General features: G+C 38.3%; 1 protein-coding gene across 15 annotated transcripts in view; it reads right to left on the minus strand.

Moving 5' to 3' along the window:
* The window catches only part of LOC106810456 (papilin-like), a 126,471-nt gene that overhangs the window by 19,037 nt on the left and 86,270 nt on the right, over positions 1-21,164 (minus strand). For 2 of the 15 annotated variants that reach the window (XM_014813832.1, XM_014813830.1), the window contains exons 56-57: positions 20,446-20,517; positions 20,078-20,245 (exon numbers count right to left, since the gene is read on the minus strand). The exons of 1 other annotated variant lie outside the window; for it this stretch is intronic. In XM_014813832.1, coding sequence (XP_014669318.1) covers positions 20,078-20,245; positions 20,446-20,517 — 240 coding nt within the window. Of the gene's footprint in view, positions 1-1,220; positions 1,314-2,146; positions 2,318-2,593; positions 2,672-3,488; positions 3,573-4,555; positions 4,637-4,831; positions 5,003-6,030; positions 6,112-6,267; positions 6,352-6,587; positions 6,759-8,330; positions 8,397-8,600; positions 8,685-8,920; positions 9,092-10,510; positions 10,586-10,785; positions 10,870-11,104; positions 11,276-12,462; positions 12,538-15,846; positions 15,931-16,119; positions 16,291-17,054; positions 17,139-20,077; positions 20,246-20,445; positions 20,518-21,164 lie in introns of all 15 variants that reach the window. 12 more of the 15 variants (XM_014813819.1, XM_014813820.1, XM_014813821.1 and 9 more) reach the window with 12 other exon arrangements.

Below are 21,164 nucleotides of genomic sequence, written 5' to 3' on the forward strand. Positions count from 1 at the left end.
CCACTAGATGTAGGCAACTTGGTCTACGGCGCTGTTGTCTAGGTGTCTGAAGAAGGCAGAGAAAGGCACCCAAACTCTTCCGTCCAAGTGTGCGGCATGTCATATAAGTAAGTTACCACACAAGCAAACAAAACTATACAACTAAAGCAGATAATATCTCTTATTTAATCTGGAACGGTGCACACTCTGCGTTGATGTAGCATTTTAAAATATTACTTCGACAATGACACAAGATTTGATAGAACAATATATAAGAGTTATTAGTACCAGGCTATAAGCATTAGCGTAACTTTATGGTATATGATTAACTTTTGTTAAAAAAGTTATTGCAATTACTTTGCAACTGCATGTATGCCTTCTTCAACCACTGTCACCACTGTGATACCACGCCATCCATTGCGTTCGACGCCGACCGGACGACGGACGCGGACGACCGGACGACGGACCGGACAGACGACTCGGACGACGAACCCACCAACCACACCACCCTACCCACACCACCACCACACACACCACCACCAACCCACCCACCACCACCACCCCACACCACCACACCACCACCACCCACCCACCACCAACCACCCACCACCCACGCCACCACCACCACCACGCACCACCCCACCCGACCCACCACCACCACCACCCCCACACCACCACCATCCACCACACCCACCACCACCACCACCACCACCACCACCACCACCACACCACCACCACCACCACCACCACTACCGACACCCTCACCACTGCCAATGGTGCGTTCAACGTTACTACCACTACTGCCACCGTTGCCGCTTCTGCCAGCATCACCATCACCGTCACCACCGCCACTGCATGCTGCAACCACCTCTATCCATGTTGCCACTGCTGCCAGCACCACCATCATCACCCCCCATCACCACTACTGCTCTCAACGCCACCACGACCTCTGCAACCACCATCACCACTGCCATCACCATCACCATCACCATCACCATCACCATCATTATAATAATAATAATAATCATCATCATCATCATCGGCAGCACCAGCACCAACAGATAGAAAGCATTAATTAGCTGCAAGACATGATTATATTCATCGAAAGAAGACAGAAGTTGCAGAAGGGTCGCAGGTCAAGCTGCAAGCATCAGTAACTGACTCTTATTAGTTGACTATGCTAGACTAAAACACACAGCTATAACTGCAGCAACGATCTGCAAAACAAGCCGATAATATACTTGTAGTACCCTCTGTAGTAACTTTCTGGGTTGTGGTCTCAATTTCAGTAGCAGAAGTGGTGTGTGTCAAAGGCGATTCACTAGGCAGCGGTGCTGGAATATTGCATTGCATTTTTATCAATAATGTTACCATGCTTACAACAGAACACATTACTCGTACATGCTCTCAGACCGGAATGCTGCGTCCATTCAAAAGGACGTAGTAAAAATTGACCACGAATGCAAACGAGAAAATTCAGAATGAAAACAAATTCCCAAACACGCTGAATAAAAACAATATTTAACTATGTAGCCAGGTAACATGCAAATGGGTAGAAGTTGATAGAAATTAAGATCAACTCTCTAATTGGTTTTAAAAACCTAGAAAAAAGCAGTAACTAGAACTAATAGTTATTAATTTCTTGTCATTTGGCCAACACGTACAGGAACGGTCGACCACTTGTATTACAACCAACAACATGAAAGCAGGATAAAATATACGTAGAGGAGATCAGCCAGTGGCAAAGAGCAATTATTTCAGCTATAAGAGTACAAACAGCCCTTTCATAAAGCATATGAGTTAAACTCAATGTCATTATTTAGCAGGATACACGATAGTGGGATATTTTGCACATGTAGGATGGAGGAGAGTTGTCTCAACGGCAAATTGTGCTACCGGAGCGACAATGGGCTGTGGGCATACAACGCACATCCACAGCACACATTAAAGTTCGAAAACAGAGAAGCGAACCTCTGCACCGGTGCAATGTACACACTCGTAGTCACGAGTAATTAATTACCAGAGCTTCACCACTAGTTGATTAGTCTAGACGACTCAAAAGCGAACACATGGTTACTGTCACACCTAAAATTGACGATGAACATACGAACACAGCAGGCGAAGCATAAGCACATATATATATTTATAAACACGCGGTGTCACATACTGGTTACTGAGCAGAAGTCTAAACAGCCTTGATGGGTTTCAAAGTTGTTCTTATTTCCTTCACAGCCACCATAGTAGAACGGTGCACATCGGCCACCATCTTCAGTAGAGAAGTACCAGCGCAACACGTAATTGTAACAGGGTCCACCTTCCTTCGGTTGCTGGCAGATCTCTTAGAATTAAAGACACCAATTTATTTTCGTGTTTATTGTTATACAATCAATTATTCTTCATTCTGACAGTTTTGGAAATAACGTGACTCCAGCTTTTATCTTTTGTATATATGTCTATTACACGGTCATGTGCTGAACAGCATAATATAGCTGCGTAGAAATCTATCATATGGCATAAGATAACATTTTTATATTAGCATAGACTATATTTCTAGAGTTATTCGCACGCAGCGAGTCCCGTCTATTGACACACGGCAGACCACCCAGCTATTTACCATATTGCCCAAGTTCCTTCTCTGAGGGGAAAGTCGTCTGTTGGATTTCTTCTCCCTCTGTCACCATGTCTGGACCCTCTACACAGGATCGGATGACATATTAGATATCTAGATCAGTGGATATCTGATAGATGTCCCGATCCAAGTGGTATATTAGTCTACCAGGATTACGAGACCACTGAATTGGCGAACCCTCAGACAAGAGCATTAAATGTAAATTTCACTGGAGAACTGTTGTTGCAATTTCCTTAATAAGAAAGAACATGGATGCAGATAGAACTGATCGCTTTCAATCAAAGTAAGTGCTATCTAAAGCAGACTATCTATTGTCCAGAAAGATGACATGATATGCAAATACAAGTAGTTAAGTAGCAGTGAATCAGTACTCAAAGATGTGGAAATTATCTGTGTGAACATTGCCAAAAGCTTCAACTTAGCAGCATAATTTCCACCTAAAATTGTTATTCACAAAAGCAATATACTGCAGTGTTAGCCTTAAAGCCAGTAAAAACATGTTTCAGCTGTGATAGTGCCTGCTGAAATGGCAGCAGTAAAAGCGAAGCAGGTTTATTGCAAGCTGCCAAGTATTCCATTCATAATATGTATTGCTGTAAAATTGTAAATAACTGAATAAATAACTTAATTAATTATACACATTGGCAGTCAAGGCGAGTTATTTATGTACACAGGCAATGACAATACCATGTCTATTCACAGTCGTGACTACCCATTGTCTATATACTATTATGGTTAATGTAAATAACAGTCAAAGATTATTATCGCTAATGCTTTGCACCTTGTGTTTAGTTAAGCAAAGATCAGCTGCGACTGCAAAATACGACACTAGCTGTAGAAAATTAGTAAAAAGCGGACAAGACAGCTATCAGTAAATTACCAGAGATGACACCTGAATCCGTAGACATACTATCATCAACAACAACTGAAGATGTCACGAGCAGTGTCGCTGCATCAGTAGCTTCTGCAAGGTGAGGTTACACTCGTATCATATATGTTAATTTGTTGAAATTTGCAGAAAGACAGAATATGTTATGAATAACTGTGGGTTTGCAACAAAAATGATAAAACTGTGCACGGTAAACATATCTTACCGGTAACAACAATCCACAATGTTACGGAAGGGATACAATCTTGAAAAGGTTATGTAAAATTTCATAACGCAAACAATTTTTTCCCATTATTTCAAGCTATATGATAATAAATAAGCAAACTACTTGACGTTATCACACCATAAACGATGTTGCGTGAGGTATCTACATTAGATAAATAATAATCTTTTGGGAATAAATAAATAAGAAAGCGCATTTCCCGACCGATGACACGAAGCAATTTTTAATCCTGGTTAATATGACGAATATCTAAGTTGAACACGCATGACAATTATGCAGTGTTTTAGACAAATAATTTAACAAAAGGGAGAGTGCTACTTAATTGTTTGGGATCTACGTATATTTGGAAGAAATAACGAACTTTGATGAAATGATATGGGACTATCATGCTTTTTAATAAAATGTATATTTTAAAGATGAAACCCTTGATTTCTAGAAAAAAGGGAGTTCACCAAAACATATCTGCCAACGAAATGTATTGGTCAAGTAACCAGCCTCTTGATATCTACACGTTTAATTTGCATGTCAGGAAAAACCACCATACCGCGTTTACAATTTTATAACGAAAACTTAACTATAAAACTATAACATTACACACCAATAATTTTGCCACAAACTTATCTCCAGTGGAAGGCGCTCACGCACACACATAGACACATATAATCGTTTGCTTGAGGACACCCATGTAGATATAGAAAATCAAAATATAGAAAAATAGAAAAGGTGTTATTGTATAGCCTCAGGAAAAGACACTGTTCTCCAAAGCTCGCAAAATGAAAAAAAATGAACACCTTATTCTATTTTCTATATTATGATTTACTGTATACATATGTACCAGTTGCGACTGTAGACAAAGTGGCCTCTGTTTCAGCAAAAGTAGACGTAGGTGCAGTTGGTTGTGTTGTTGGTTGAGGTGCTACAATGAATAAATGAATAATGTGCTACTGTTCTATAGATCACTAGACTACTAGACTACTTGAAAATTCACCAACATTTTGGCTACAGAGATCCATCTGTAATATCAAGGAGCAATGAGGTGACATTAATTGTATTATTATACCTAAAAGCTATAGAATTAATTTACATTACGTCATGAAATAAAGACACATACGGCTGCCTGAGCAGAAGTTAGAACAGTCGTCATGTGTTTCAAAGTTGTTCTCATTTCCTTCACAGCCACCATAGTAGAACGGTGCACAGCGGCCACCATCTTCATCAGAGAAGTACCAGCGCAATACATAGCTGTCACATGGTCCTGCCTCCTTTGGCTGCTGGCAGATATCTTAAAAAAGATCATCTCTGATATTTAGCTGATATTTGTATTTTAATATTTTTCATTTAAAAACTTCGCAGCTATAAAACATTAAATCATTACGTTCCAAATATAGTATACACATGTTGCAGATACACATATCAAATACAGTGACAAGAAATCCCGTTATTGTCACACTCTACGTCGAAAAAACAGTGCTGAAACACAGTATGCAAAAGGTGTGTGAGTTCTTCTCACTCCACCTCAACCAATCGAAATAAGTTATTCTGAGATCGGGTTGGGATCAAAATTATATCAACTTTGCTGCGTTCGGGTTATGACAAAGTTGTTCGCGCTCATTTGAGACAATTTGGCCTCAGGACTGAGTGGAGCATTCCATATAAATCTGGTTACTCAAACGCAACTCAAAAAACGTAAATACTAAATATTTAAGCATAAGCAGTTCTACACAGCACACTAGTATGTTTAATAGCTCTACTAATACAGCAGTTCATTATGTCACAGGAATACAAGGTATTTCCGTATGTAGAAACGTAGTTGTTTGCAACCCTAATCGGTGTATAGCTCTGTAAGTAACTGAACCTTTTAAATGCAGACGGCACCTGCAGAAAAAACGACAGAAGTAAGTAAGGCAAAGAAGTAACTACGTGTTAACCTAGGCAGTGTGGACTGCAAGGGAGTCCACAACTGAGCATATTCAGAAAACGTATGCGCACGCGGGAGACGTTAATAGCTAGGTTGTCAGGTGCGAGAATTATACCTGGACTACCTGGTACTTGGGTTGTCCTTCAAGTGATTAATTCAAGGTAATAGCAATCAATGAAAGTAGCACCAGTTTCTGGCAATGTAAATGCATCTACAGATGTATAGTTAGTTGCCCACGATTTGTAAGAAGTTCATCTGGCGACCCTATAAGCCTGATTCAACAGTATTCACACTAAGCAGCATTAGAAATCAAACGTCATTCACAGGCCGAATGTATAACGAAGCAGAAGCAGACGACGAAGCAACCTCTAAAACATTACACATATGTATACCCATCGTGGAGAGTGTTGGTCGCGTAGTCTGAGATGACGAAACAGTGGAAGTGTGTGTCTGTGTCGTTAACTCTTCTGTTGCTAGTAAAGATGGAATATACTAAAATGATCTAGATTGCAGCTATAACCTATATATGCATTAACGACAGTGTGATAAAGAAACATCTTTGGTCTGAATGCTATTCTGAATAATGATAAAAACAAATAAAATATCTACAAAATAATAAAGAAATGTACCAGCTGTTTTCACTGCAGGCCGCGTGGCCTCTGTTGTAGCAACAGTAGATGGAGGTGTCGTCGCAAGTTTTGTTACTGGAGATGCTATAACGTACAGTTGCGATAGTTATTGAAATTCTAGATGTTACCATTACTCACATTAATTAATTAAACTTTTCTCAGATCTGATTAAGGTTAGTTACATGTTTAACCAATATAATTTACTCGTACAAGTATCTGTATGATCAATGATGAAAACATTTGTAACACTACGCTGATGACTCTAAAGTAGATTTAATAATAATACACTAAGTGACATTTAATACGTATGATGTACATACGAGCCCCTGCGCAGAATTTAGAACAGTCTTCGTAAGTTTCAAAGTTGTTCTTATTTCCTTCACAGCCACCATAGTAGAATGGTGCACAGCGACCACCATCTTCATCAGAGAAGTACCAGCGTAAGACGTAATTTCCACAGGGTCCTGTCTCCTTTGATTGCAGGCATATATCTTGAAAATATTTTGACATTTTTTACTTTGATAATTAGGTAAAATGGCAAGATTTAGCATTTTTATATAAAGGCTTTACAGCTATAAAACTTCAAACTATAAAGTACAATATATTGGTCTATTATAGAATTTGCATACAAGATACTGCAAATATCAGGACATAAAATACAGACGCTGGCAACCTATCCATCCTCAGTTAGGTACGATGCCAGTACGGATCTTTCATTCGTCTGCTACCTGTCAGATGTGATATTCCTTCAGAACGTATTGGCAATGTTAATTACTATTCTCATTGCTGAAAGTTACGTTATTCTTGCACGTAGATATATCTGCTTGCCAGAGTATTGCCATGAGAAATATTGATGAGGTATCTGTCCGGGTTTTTAAGTCGGCCAGATTTCATTCACCATCCAAATGGAGGTTAACATTCACAATTTAGATGTATATTTTTCAAAATAATTACAATTATTATCAAAACTTCAAACTTCAAAATCTTATTAGGTAATTTCAGCGAAAATGTTTTAAAATCTTTGAACTGCATGTTTTCCTACTTTAAAGCAAAACTACTTTATTGTCAAGTGCGAATTGGCAGCTTGGCTTTACATACCACTGCATATCAATCTGCCCAAAAATCGCATACGTGTTCAATTTATACAAAATAAATAAAAACTACTAGCCACAATTACCAAGAAAAATCTTATCTGTACACACAGCACGGTAGCAAGTATGACATCTATAAGCACAGCGATATTTGCCTGCGGAAAATCCTAAAGTTGATTGCGATGTTAATCTAGATAGCTCAAATTCTAAAAATTCTAAAAAGAAGCAGGAGTAACAACGAAAGTAAGCCAATTAAGCGATTATGTATTATGCATGGTTTAAGTTAGGCAATGAAAGGCTGAATGAATCAATACGTCTTAGTTAAGTGGTAAAAACCATATGCACACGATAAACATGAAAATGGATACTAGATCAACGTTATATTTTTACTGTGTTATGAGGTATTTGGAGGTATCAGGACAACCCCCCCCCCCCGGTCAATTACCCCCATGCAATTTACCTCCTGGACAATTATCCCAGAAAACTACCCATGGACAATTACTCACTGACAGCGGGTGACAGCACCACCCAGAAAATGATCCCCGGACGATTACCTCCCCCCAGAAAATTATCTCCGAACATATATTCCCCCCCCCCAACAATTACATTACCATGATAAACTGAGGTCCGTTGTTTAACATTAATCTCTGTTGAACTCTCCAGCGTGAAGTTAAAAATAAACTACACCAGCGATCAAAAGAAAAAAATCAAATTGTGAAATAATGACTAATAAACAGCGGACCTCAGTTTAATGTGGCAATGTAATTTTGAAAGTACCAGCCATGAAAGTACTACCAGTGTTTCTGCCAAGTATACAGATGTATAGTTAGTTAGCGGCCGGGATTTGTAAGGTCACATAGCGACCATAAGCAACAGCATTTACACCGAATAATGATGAAGCAGCAAAACTTCATTTCTAAGGCGAAGACAGAAGCAAAACAGCAACCTCTAAGATATTAAATTTATGTATACCCATCGTCGAGGGTGCGGTCTCAGTTGAAGAAACAGCGGAAGTGTTCACCTTCGACTCTTCTGTTGCTAGTAGTCATGGAATATTAGCGATCAGACATAAGAACCAACTGATCAAGCTATATGTACTAAAGTTATCTGGATTATAAGTATAACCTACACGCATTAAAAATGTAATTAACTGTACGATTAAGAAACACCATTGTCTCATTTCTATTCGGAATAGTGATGAAATAAAATAAAATATCTACAAAATAAAAAAATAATATGTACCAGCTGTTATCTCTGCAGGCCGCGTGGCCTCTGTTGTGGCAACAGTAGGTGCACGTGTCGTTGGAAGTTTTGTTACTGGAGATGCTACAATGTACAGTTACACGGTCATTGAAACTGTAGATATGTTACGATTATTTCCGTCTTTGGTAAAAACCTACCTATATTTGTCCCACTTTAGTTATATATGTTTCACCAATATAAGTTATTCGGGGATTATATGTCTAATCAAGGATCAGTACGATGAGTTGGTAACATGATGATGATGACCCAATCTTAGATTTAATCAACAGTGTGGCATCGAATACGTATGATGTACGTACGGGCCCCTGAGCAGAAGTCAGAACAGTCCTCGTATGTTTCAAAGTTGTTCTTATTTCCTTCACAGCCACCATAGTAGAACGGTGCACAGCGGCCACCATCTTCCTCAGAGAAGTACCAGCGCAATACGTAAACACCACAGGGTCCCGCCTCCTTTGGTTGTTTGCATATATCTTAAAAATGTTTTAACAGGTTTTAGTTTGATATTCAGTTGAAATGTAGACATAACGCTCACTGCTCGAAATCACCTTATTCCGTGACCTAGACATTCAAGTTAACTAGAGTATACTCACAAAGAATACTGCAGCAGAAGTACTTTACCAGGTTTTATCTAGACCAGTTTTCATTCACACGTACTCCAAATGGAGTTTAAAATTCATAATTTGAAAGCAGATATTTGCATTTTTATGTGTAGATAGTTTTCAAAATATCTACAATTTTTAACAAATCCCTATCTAGCTTATTCAGTAATTTAATCCAAAAACGTCTTCATTTTTAAGCGCCATACGTTTTCATACTTCAAAGCAAGACTACTGCGACTTGTCAAGTGCGAATTACTGGTCTCTGCATTGCAGGCTACTGCATATCATTGCCTCCAAAATTGGCAAATGAGTCAAATTTTTCACATAATAAATGATCAGGTACTACGCAGATAAACCCTCGCAGCACGCACAGCACACTAACAGGTATATGACACCTACAAGCACTGTGCTATTCGTCAGTAGAACAACCTATCGTTGTTGCAATGCTAATCTATAGGGTAGCTCTTTGTAGCCAGGAAAACCTCAAAAGGACAAAAGATGAGTTTGCTACTGTTGACGATCAACGAAAGTAAGCCAAGTATTAGGCATTGTATGGCATTGTATAGCTAAGCAATGAAAATATTAAAGTAATCCACAGCTCCTAGAGTATTTGTAGAAAACCTATGCGGACACAGTAGACATGAAAAGGGTTGCTAGGTGTTAGATTTATACTGGGTTAAAATATATTTAGAAGGTTCATCAAGGAAATTGATTAAAGGGATACCAGCCATGAAAGTACCACATGTTTTTTTTGGCATGGTATACGCAAGTACTGATGTAAAGTTAGTTATCTATAGGGTAGCTCTTTGTAGCCAGGAAAACCTCAAAAGGGCAAAAGATGAGTTTGCTACTGTTGACGATCAACGAAAGTAAGCCAAGTATTAGGCATTGTATGGCATTGTATAGCTAAGCAATGAAAATATTAAAGTAATCCACAGCTCCTAGAGTATTTGTAGAAAACCTATGCGGACACAGTAGACATGAAAAGGGTTGCTAGGTGTTAGATTTAAACTGGGTTAAAATATATTTAGAAGGTTCATCAAGGAAATTGATTAAAGGGATACCAGCCATGAAAGTACCACATGTTTTTTTGGCATGGTATACGCAAGTACTGATGTAAAGTTAGTTGGTCAGGATTTGTAAGGAGATATCGCCTGGCGATCCCTAAACCTGAATCAGCAGCACTCACACCTAATAACGATAAGCAGGAATAGAAACCAAACATCATTCCTCAGCCGAACGAAGACAGAAGCAAAACAGCAACCTCTACGACATTAAACAGATGTATACCCATCGTTGATTGTGTAGTTGGTGTGGTCTCAGTTGAAGAAACAGAGGAAGTGTTCACCTTCGACTCTTCTGTTGCTAGTAGTCGTGGAATAGTAGCGATCAGATATAGGAACCAATTCAATTAACTAATCATTCTATTTATCAAAGTTATCTAGATTATAGATATAACCTCTATTCATTCAAATGTAATTAATTGTAGGATAAAAACATTTGTCTCATTGCTATTTTGAATAAAGAAAAATCAAATAAAATATCTACAAAATATAGAAATGTACCAGCTGTTATCTCTGCAGGCCGCGTTGCCTCTGTTGGAGCAACAGTAGATGGAGGTGTCGTCGCAAGTTTTGTTACTGCAGATGCTATAACGTACAGTTAGACAGTTATTGAAATTGTAAAAGTTACAATTATATTCAATGTTTGTTGAAACTTTCTTAGATTTGTTCCACTTTAGTTACATAAGTTACACCAATATAATTTAATCGTACAATTGTCTATATTATCAAGGACCAGAACGATGAGTTAGTAATGTGATGATAATGACTCTACCCTAAATTTAATCAACAGTGTGGCATCGAATACGCATGATGTACGTACGGGCCCCTGAGCAGAAGTCGGAACATTCCTCGTAAGTTTCAAAGTTGTTCTTATTTCCTTCACAGCCACCATAGTAGAATGGTGCACAGCGGCCACCATCTTCATCAGAGAAGTACCAGCGCAACACGTAATCACCACAGAGTCCTGCCTCCTTTGGTTGCTTGCATATATCTTAAAAACGTTTTGACATATATTACCTATCTCTGCTCTTTAGTTGAAATTTATTATACTTTAACATTTTACAATCAGAAACTGTCCAGCTATAAAACAGTACACTATCATGTATCATAAGTAGGTGCATTATAGTAGTTGTACACATGATTCTGCAAAAGATTGGGATATATACACTAGCAACATCCATCGTTAGTTAGATTCGCTGCCAGTACGGATGTATAGCTGGCCTGCTACCTAAAGACTGTTGCACGTCAGGGATCAGATTCCTTTGTAACGTATTGAGCATATGACAGATGATAATTACTACTGTGAGTTTTGGAAATCTCGTTATTCTTGCACCTAGATATATGATAAGCAGAGCAAACCCATGAGCAACACTCAAGAAGAAGTACCTGTCTCTTGAATCCAATGTTTTCATACTTCAAAGCAAGACTACTTTAATTTCAAGGGTAAAGTACTGGTTTCGTATTGCACGCTACTGCGTATAAATGCACGCAAAATTCATAAACGGGTTCATTTTTCACAAAACAAATGGTAAAGTACTAGACACGGTTACGCATATATCATCCTCGCTGTGCACACAGCACAATGGCATAACATCTCCATGCACTGTGACAATTGCGTGAAGAAAAACCCAAAACGTGTTTGAAATGTTAATTTAGGGAGCTCCTTGCAGCTAGCAGAAACATCAAAAACGCATAAGACATTCCACAACTGCTGAGAAACAACGAAAGTGGGCCAAGTAATTATGTATTAAGCATGTGAATGCAATGCAATGCAAATGCAAATGCAATTATTTGCAATGAAACGCAATGAAATTTTTGTAGGAATCCAGAGCTATTAGCTAATTTGTAGAAAACGTATGCGCACACAGTAGACATGAACAGGGTTGCTATGTGATCGATTTTGAACTGGGTAAAGAGGTACGTATTTGGAAAGTTCATCAAAGAAATAAACCAAGTGATACGTGAAAGTACCACATGTTTTTTGGCATTGTATATGTAAATACTGATGTAAAGTTAGTTGGCCAGGATTTGAAATAAGTTCACTTAGCAACCTAAAAATGAATCAACAGCATTTACACCGAATAACGATAAAGCAGCATTAGAAACCAAACGCCATTCCTCAGCCGAACGTAGACAGAAGCAAAACAGCAACCTCTACGACACTAAACAGATGTATACCCATCGTCGAGTGTGTGGTTGGTGTGGTCTCAGTTGAAGAAACAGAGGAAGCGTTCACCTTCGACTCTTCTGTTGCTAGTGATCATGGAATATTACCGATCAGATATAGGAACTACCTAATCAAGCTATTTACTAAACTTATCCATATTACAGGTATAATCTACACGCATAGGAATGTAATTAACTGTAAGATATAAGCAACTGTCTCATTGCTATTCTGAATATTTATAAAATCATATAAAATATATACAAAATAATAAAGAAAGGTACCAGCTGTTTTCACTGCAGGCCGCGTCGCCTCTGTTGGAGCAACAGTAGATGGAGGCTCAGGGGTCGTTGCAAGTTTTGTTACTGCAGATGCTATAACGTACAGTTAGACAGTTATTGAAATTCTACATGTTACGATTATTCCTATCTTTGATTGAAAATTTCCTAGATCTATTCCCGACTTTGATTTAATATTGTTTTACGCTATTATTGTTATCATATAATTATTTGTATTATCAACAGATCAGAACGAAGTGACTTTGGTAACATGAACTGGCTGATGACCCAATCTTTAGATTTAACCAACAGGAGATGGTTGACAGCAGCGGAAAGATACGTATCGACTCGGAAATAAGAATTAATAGGACGAGAGTATACGAGGATGAGAGAGAGAGAGAGAGAAGGGTAAGATGAATTTGTATATCTACTTCTGGTTATGAATGTAGTACGCGGGGAGCCCCGCAGCAGAAGTCAGAACATCCTCGTAAGTTTCAAAGTTGTTCTTATTTCCTTCACAGCCACCATAGTAGAATGGTGCACAGCGGCCACCATCTCATCAGAGAGAGCGGCGTACCCCAGCGGCAAACACGTAAAGCAACCGACTAGGAGCGTCCTGGATCCTGTTGGTTGCACTTGCAGTATATCGTTTAAGAATAGATTTGTGATGACTTTTTTTTTACTTTATCTGACTCTTATAGTTGAAATATATGATTTATCAATTATATATTATATTATTAAAATTGTCCAGCTATCACAGTAAACCTTTAAGCACCGTATGCAAATTATCATAGTAGCTGTATACAATTGACTGAAAATATCAGAATACAAAATACAGACACAATGAACATATCCATAGCACATAGATAGATTGTTAGTACAGATTATTCCATCGATTACTACCTTCTGACCGATGAAGTTCTGATGTGAGATTCATTTAGGACGTATTGAGCAAGTGAAGATGACAATTACTACTCTAATTAGTGGAAATCCCGCTATCCTTGCACCTAGATATTTGTCAACCAGAGTATACTCATGAGCAATACAGAAGCAGACGTAGCTAAGACAGCATCTACGAGATATAACATCTACAAGCAGTGAAGCATTTGCCTGCAGGAAAACCCAATGTTGCTTGCAATTCTAATCAAGGTAGCTACTTGTAACCAACAGAAACTGCAGAAATGCCAATAGAAAGTTAGCAACCGATGATGAACAAAGAATGTAAGCCAAGAAATTATGTAATAAGCATATTACTAGGCAATGTAAACTATGTAAAAATCCACAGCTCTTGGCTCATTTGTAGAAAACGCATGTGCGCACAGGAGTCATGAATAGAGTTACCAGATGTGAGAATTATAACTGGGCTAACTAGTATTTTGGATGTCCATTAAAGAAATAATTCAAAGTAATGCCAACAATGAAATTAGGCTAGAGTGTTTGGCATGGTACCTGTATGTACAGATGTATGGTTGGTTGGCCAAGATTTAAAAGAAATTCACCTGACGACCCTAAACCTTAATCAACAGCATTCACAGCGAGTAGTCACTAAGCAGCATTAGAAACCAAACGTCACTCATAAGCCGAATGTTAAAAGAAGCAAAACAGCAACCTCTACGACACTAAACAGAATTGTATACCCATCGTCGAGTGTGTGGTTGGGGTGGTCTCAGTTGAAGAAACAGAGGAAGCGTTCACCTTCGACTCTCTTGTTGCTAGTGGACATGGAATATTACCGATCAGATATAGGAACTACCTAATCAAGCTATTTACTAAACTTATCCCGATTAAAACAAAACAAAATATATGCGTGGTTACCGTTACATGCCGAAAAAAAATAGGGTAGGTAGGTAGGAAAAACATTGTATTTTCTTGAAATATTTTATTTACGAACTATGTCCGAAGGATGTGCGTTGTGCCCTTTGAAGCAGGAACTGTCCAATTCATATTTTTTTTCTTTTTTTTTTTAAATATTTTTTTTTGACTTTAGAGAAAATTGACAAAATGTTTAGGGTAGCTGGGAATAAATAGGGTCGGTCGGGAAACCGTAACCACACCTATATTTTGTTTTGGTCTTACAGGTATAAGCTACACGCATAGAAATGTAATTAACTGTAAAATATAAGCAACTGTCTCATTGTTATTCTGAATATTTATAAAATCATATAAAATATATACAAAAAATAAAGGTACCAGCTGTTTTCACTGCAGGCCGCGTGGCCTCTGTTGTAGCAACGGTAGATGGAGGTGTCGTCGCAAGTTTTGTTACTGCAGATGCTATAACGTACAGTTGCGATAGTTATTGAAATTCTACATGTTAGTAGTATTGTTACGTTTATTCCTATCTTTGATTGAAAATTTCCTAGATCTATTCCACTTGATTTAAATATGTTTTACCGATATGTTACTCATATAATTATCTCTATTATCAAGGATCAGAACGATGAGTTGGTAACATGATGCTGATGACCCAATCTTAGATTTAACCAACAGTGTGGCATCGAATACGTATGATGTACGTACGGGCCCCTGAGCAGAAGTCAGAACAGTCCTCGTTTGTTTCAAAGTTGTTCTTATTTCCCTCACAGCCACCATAGTAGAACGGTGCACAGCGGCCACCATCTTCCCCAGAGAAGTACCAGCGCAATACATAGCTGTCACATGGTCCTGTCTCCTTTGGCTGCTTGCATATATCTTTAAAATGTTTTGATGTTTTTTTTTTACCTATATCTACTCTTTAGTTGAAAAATATGTTTATCAATTTATATTAAAAAAACTGTCCAGCTATCAGAGTAAACCTTTAAGCATCGTATTCAAATCTATCATAGTAGCTGTATACAATATACATATATAAAATACAGACACAATGAACATCCATGGGCACATAGATAGATTGTTAGTACCCTATGACTGATGAAGTTCTTCTGTAAGATTCATTTAGGACGTATTGAGCAAGTGAAGATGACAATTACTACTCTAATTAGTGGAAATCACGCTATCCTTGCACCTAGATATTTGAATATATATATACGCATACGCAAGCGTGATAAAATAAAATACAATAAGATAAAAACAAATAAAGAAAAACTAATAAAATAGCTACAAAATAATAAAGAAATGTACCAGCTGTTGTCACTGCGTGCCACGTGGCCTCTGTTGTAGCAACAGTAGATGTACGTGTCTTCGAGAGTTTTGTTGTCGGAGATGCTACAATGTACAGTTTAGTTACACGTTTGAACAATGTAATTTATTTGCACAATTATTATTATTATTATTATTATTATTATTATTATTATTATTATTAAGGAATAAGATCGGTGAGTTTCTGACACGATGCTGATTACTCAACATAGATTTCAGAAACAGAATGCCATCTAATACGTATGTTATACATACGAGCGCCTGAGCAGAAGTCAGAGCAGTCTTGATGGGTTTCAAAGTTGTTCTTATTTCCTTCACAGCCACCATAATAGAACGGTGCACAGCGGCCACCATCTTCATCAGAGAAGTACCAGCGCAACACGTAATCATCACAAGGTCCCGCCTCCTTTGGTTGCTGACAGATGTCTTGAAAATGTTTAAATAATTGGAATTTAACAGTTTGAACAGACAAGATTGATAACAATCTCAACAGTAACGAATTTCATAACTTGACTATAAACTGCTGATTCCAGAAATGCAAATAACAAACTGAAATGACCTGACTGTGGTCGGATACATATTATAGATTCGTTAGTTTTGGAGATTCTCGGAGGAGTAAAATGAGAGAAGTTACACATAATAGTTACTACTACCACTGCAGGAAACAATGTTAATCTTGCACCTAGCCATCACTTCTTAATCTGAAGGAGAGCCATTGTGAAAGTAAGCAATTAGGGCAGCATCAGTAGATAGACACACGCCACACGCAGCAGGGCACACAACACACGAAGCTGGTAAATGGATTTCTATAGAAGCGATGTACCATCTACACCTTGTGTAATGACTGCAACCGGGCTTTTATTATAGGACAGATAAAATCTAGTTGACTGCATCTCACAAATAGACATTTTAGAAAAATATTAAGACTCAGAGGGAAAACCAAGCGAAATCGATGACTGCAGATGCACAGGATGAGTAAGCCACACAATAATCTCCCGTTTGTATCAAAGTCTGCAGCATTGTAGAAACCCTAACTGTAATTTAAATTGTCTGAAGATCTATTTGCACACAGAAGACTATAAACTAATGCAACCACACTGGAGAATGTGTTAGCAAGTAATAATCTAGTCCTTATCGCCAGTCTAAGGCAGACAGAAGCAGAAAAGCAACCGCTAAGATATTACATGTACCCGTTATGGTGACAAGAGCTGACGTCATCTCTGTTGAAGGAACAGCTGGAGTGCGTCTCTTTGAATCTTCTGTTGGCATCGGCGCTGTAAGTTCACGTAAATGTTTGGAAGTTTGATCGACTCTTTGTGGGCGTGTTCGTGCGTGTGCATGGATGCATGGACGTGGGCGTTTGTGTATGTATATGTGCGTGCATAGCTAGGTATGCACATGTATGTAAACTATATATCAACACTGAAGCAGCTAGACAACTCTATGTACCAGTTGATGTCATCGTACGTCCCATGGCGTCTGTTTATGCGCCAGTAATATAAAACATCCTTGGTCCATCTGTAGGGTGGGGTACTACAATATAGAGTTACATTCTCTAGAGAAAATTATTTAAGCTAGCATCTATGTTTGTTCACAATCTAGCCACCATCTCACCACACATCTACCTAGCCAATGCCAATGATCACATTTGCACGCTTCCTCATATTCAACTAATGACGACTGCCATACTAGAACTTAATTTACACAAAGATAATTTAGAAAATAATAATTTGTACAGGTAGAACGATATCTCCGTAACTCACTTGTTGATGCCTATGAGTTTGTTCACAAAGAAACCGAACTAGTTAGCGCATATTTATTACGTACTGGTTACTGAGCAGAAGTCTAAACAGTCTTGATGGGTTTCAAAGTTGTTCTTATTTCCCTCACAGCCACCATAGTAGAATGGTGCACAGCGACCACCATCTTCATCAGAGAAGTACCAGCGCAACACGTAATCACCACAGGGTCCCACCTCCTTTGGCTGCTGGCATACGCCTTTAAAATGTCTACACTTTAGGATTACATGTTCTCAATACAATAGAAGTCGACGAGTTAACAGATCTACAGTGCAGAGTGCTATCCAAAAAATGATGAGCAGAAACTGTCGTAAGATACATATTACTGATTGATTGATGGTCTGGTTTTAACGCAACAGTGATATTTACTCAGAAGGAAAATGAACAGCAAAAGAAGGGACAGCTGATAACTAACACTTTCACTTCAGAAAACCCATGTTATTTGAGTATAAGCAGACTCCAATAGCCGTGTCCTATAACCGCAGAAAAGCACTAGACCGTCGAAAATAGACAACATCAAATTAAGCTACTACACTATACTATATTACGCTGCTGATGACAGAGTAACAGAACACTGTCTTAACGCAACAGTGATATTTACTCAGAAGGAAAATTAACAACAAAAGAAGGGACAGCTAGCTGATAACTAACACTTTCACTTTAGCAAAGCCATGTTATTTGAGTAAGCAGACTCCAATAGCCGCGTCCTATAGCCGCAGAAAAGCACTAAACCGTCGAAAATAGACAACATCAAATTAAGCTACTACACTATACTATATTACGCTGCTGATTACAGAGAGACTATGCTTAGTGAAAGCCTGCGTGTATATAGGCCAGTATATTCAAGGCAACGTGAGTAGAAGATCATGAATTACTAACTTGCGTTAGGTTGTTGAAACGGATATTAGCCGTTTGAAAGAACAGTAAACACACGGCGGACACACGGTACTATAAGCCAAATGTTTCAAAGCAACTTCAGCTCTCTGCTCCCCACTCAGCGTAGTAACCATAAAACAACTACCTCTGAAGATGCAATATCTACCTGCTGTACTGACTTGTGGCCTTGTGGCCTCCACTGACAACACAGTTGTTGTGAGTGTCTTTGTAGACTTTGTTGGTGCTGCAAAATGCGTGCACTGAGGCTCACATAAATAACGTAGCAACATCTAATAAATAAAATCTCTATAAACATTATGCACATGCAGACTGACGAAAGAATAGGGAATCTGTGTACATACAACTGCACTTGTGCCATTTATCCTGTATTGGGTCGAGGTGCAATAATGCAAGTACATCAACCACTTACATACCTTATGCTTGTTACAGACCATTACACATACTCAGGTCCAATGTCACGTTGTTTCCTTACAGTTTGAACACCACTTTGAAATTTAAATACCACATAGGCACTTACATAGTAACCTCCCTGTACAGAGCATCCGTTATTGTTGATACTCCACACGTGTCTATATACTATATCAGACACGCTATGAGTCATGACTGGTACACACCAAATATTATTCTTTATCATTATATAAGGTTCCATTCACTCTATGCCAGTGAATGGATTCTGGGCCATGGCCTTGTTGAGCAGCTGTGTGAACAATCAATCATAATGACATTTTCTCGTGAAAATGCAAATAATGTTCTTGGAGCGCGTTTTGTACTTCTTGGAGCCTAGAACTTTTCCTTGGAATGATGATTGCATTTAATATTTTGCTTTGGTAAGCGACTCATACTGGTCTTTTTATACAATGTTTGCATACAATTGTTTGAATATAGGTTCGCATGATATTATCAACGTCCCACAGCTTTTTGGAACCGTTTACAAACAATGAATTTAGCTCCGCTTAGTGTCCCACAACCTGTAGTCTCAAATGGCACATCAACAACTGAAAATCAACATGACATGCTATATACTACAATAATATAAATATGAAAATACAACATTAAAGTATAAAGGAAAACAGTATAACTACTTGAAAGAATAACAAAGAAGAGCTTCAGGAATAAAAACTGCAGCAGATCAAAGTCAGAGAGTAGTATCACACAACTAACCGACTAAGCACTCCACACCAACAAAGTAATTTCTAGAATCAGATAACAGCAACAAGAAACTGTCAGAGTAATTTAAAAAGTGGCGAGAAACGAAATGTTAAAAAATCGCAAAAACCAGTGAAAATCAACTGTCTACTTAGTGAGTGACACTAATATCCACAAGAGTGATAAAATTGTTGTCGAGGTGTCAGGTTGTGAAATCTGCCAAGGTGGGCAAAATCAAACTACAAGGAAGAGTCAACTACACCACTCGCTGTCGGAATATCGCAGATACTACAGTCACAGTTGCGAGAGCAAGAAGAACTACCTGCAATACCAAAGAATGGACAGTCCAAACGCTTGTTTCACAAACCTACTTGTGTCTACGCAGAATGCATAGCATTCGCGATAGGTGGCAAAGTTGTTTTTGTTTCCCTTGCATCCACCATAGTAAAATGGTTTGCATTGCTTGGTTTCAGTTGAAAAATACCACAACATCTTCATATCGTTGCATGGACCAGGATCTTGTGGCATCTGACATGCTTCTTAAAACCATTAAAAGCAGAGGCAAAATTTTATTGCAACATATGACGTCTATGACGTTACACACGCAAGCACGCACGCATACACATTCACACCTAAGATTTTGTAAATAGGAATATCTTTGACCCTGAAAGAAATTTATTGTTTGGAATGAATTATTTTGGCCACAACTTTTTGTAAAGCATGATGCAATAATCAGTACCATATTCAGATAGCTCTTTTGTTGTAGCCGCTACCTCAGTAGTTTCTGCTTCAGGAGTTGTCACAGGTTCTGCTGCAATACCAACACGGCTGCATTATACAGCAGAGACACATGGTTCGCGTTTCAGCAAATAATAAGATCTACAAAAACTAAAGATTCCAAAAATTAAATCTTATCCTTCCCACAAAAGCATAACCGAGTGGGACCCAAGAACCTGATATCACAAATATAAATATAAAAAAGCATATGTAGACATAATGCCATTGACAAAACTCAAAACTCATTAAGTTTGATAAATAAAGCAGTCCTATCCTAATTCTACCAGCAGCCACTCACTCTTGGAAAACAAAAGCATGAACCTCGTTGGTGCTGCCATGTGCGGCACCAATCTATATGACTATTATATATACAGATTCAAACAAGCAGGGGAAGAAGAATTTCACTCACAGTCAGTGCAAAGGAGCAGAAGCAAAGATGAATAAAGCAGAAAATATAGTTCTGCTACTAAGTGTTCCGTAAACAACAGCATGGATAAGCTGTGTCCATGTAAATGTAATTTAGCAATTAAATAAGCTATGGATATCACCAAAAACTGATAAATGACAGGATAGCTAAATTCCTTTCAATTCACTACCAAGTTCCTACAAAGTGACTACAACACCAACTTTCTTCAGATTCAAGTCAAGCAAAGAGTGCAAGGAATTGACCTGATGTGACAG

Source organism: Priapulus caudatus, unplaced genomic scaffold (assembly GCF_000485595.1).
Source record: "Priapulus caudatus unplaced genomic scaffold, Priapulus_caudatus-5.0.1 Scaffold442, whole genome shotgun sequence".
Lineage (NCBI taxonomy): Eukaryota > Metazoa > Priapulida > Priapulimorpha > Priapulimorphida > Priapulidae > Priapulus > Priapulus caudatus.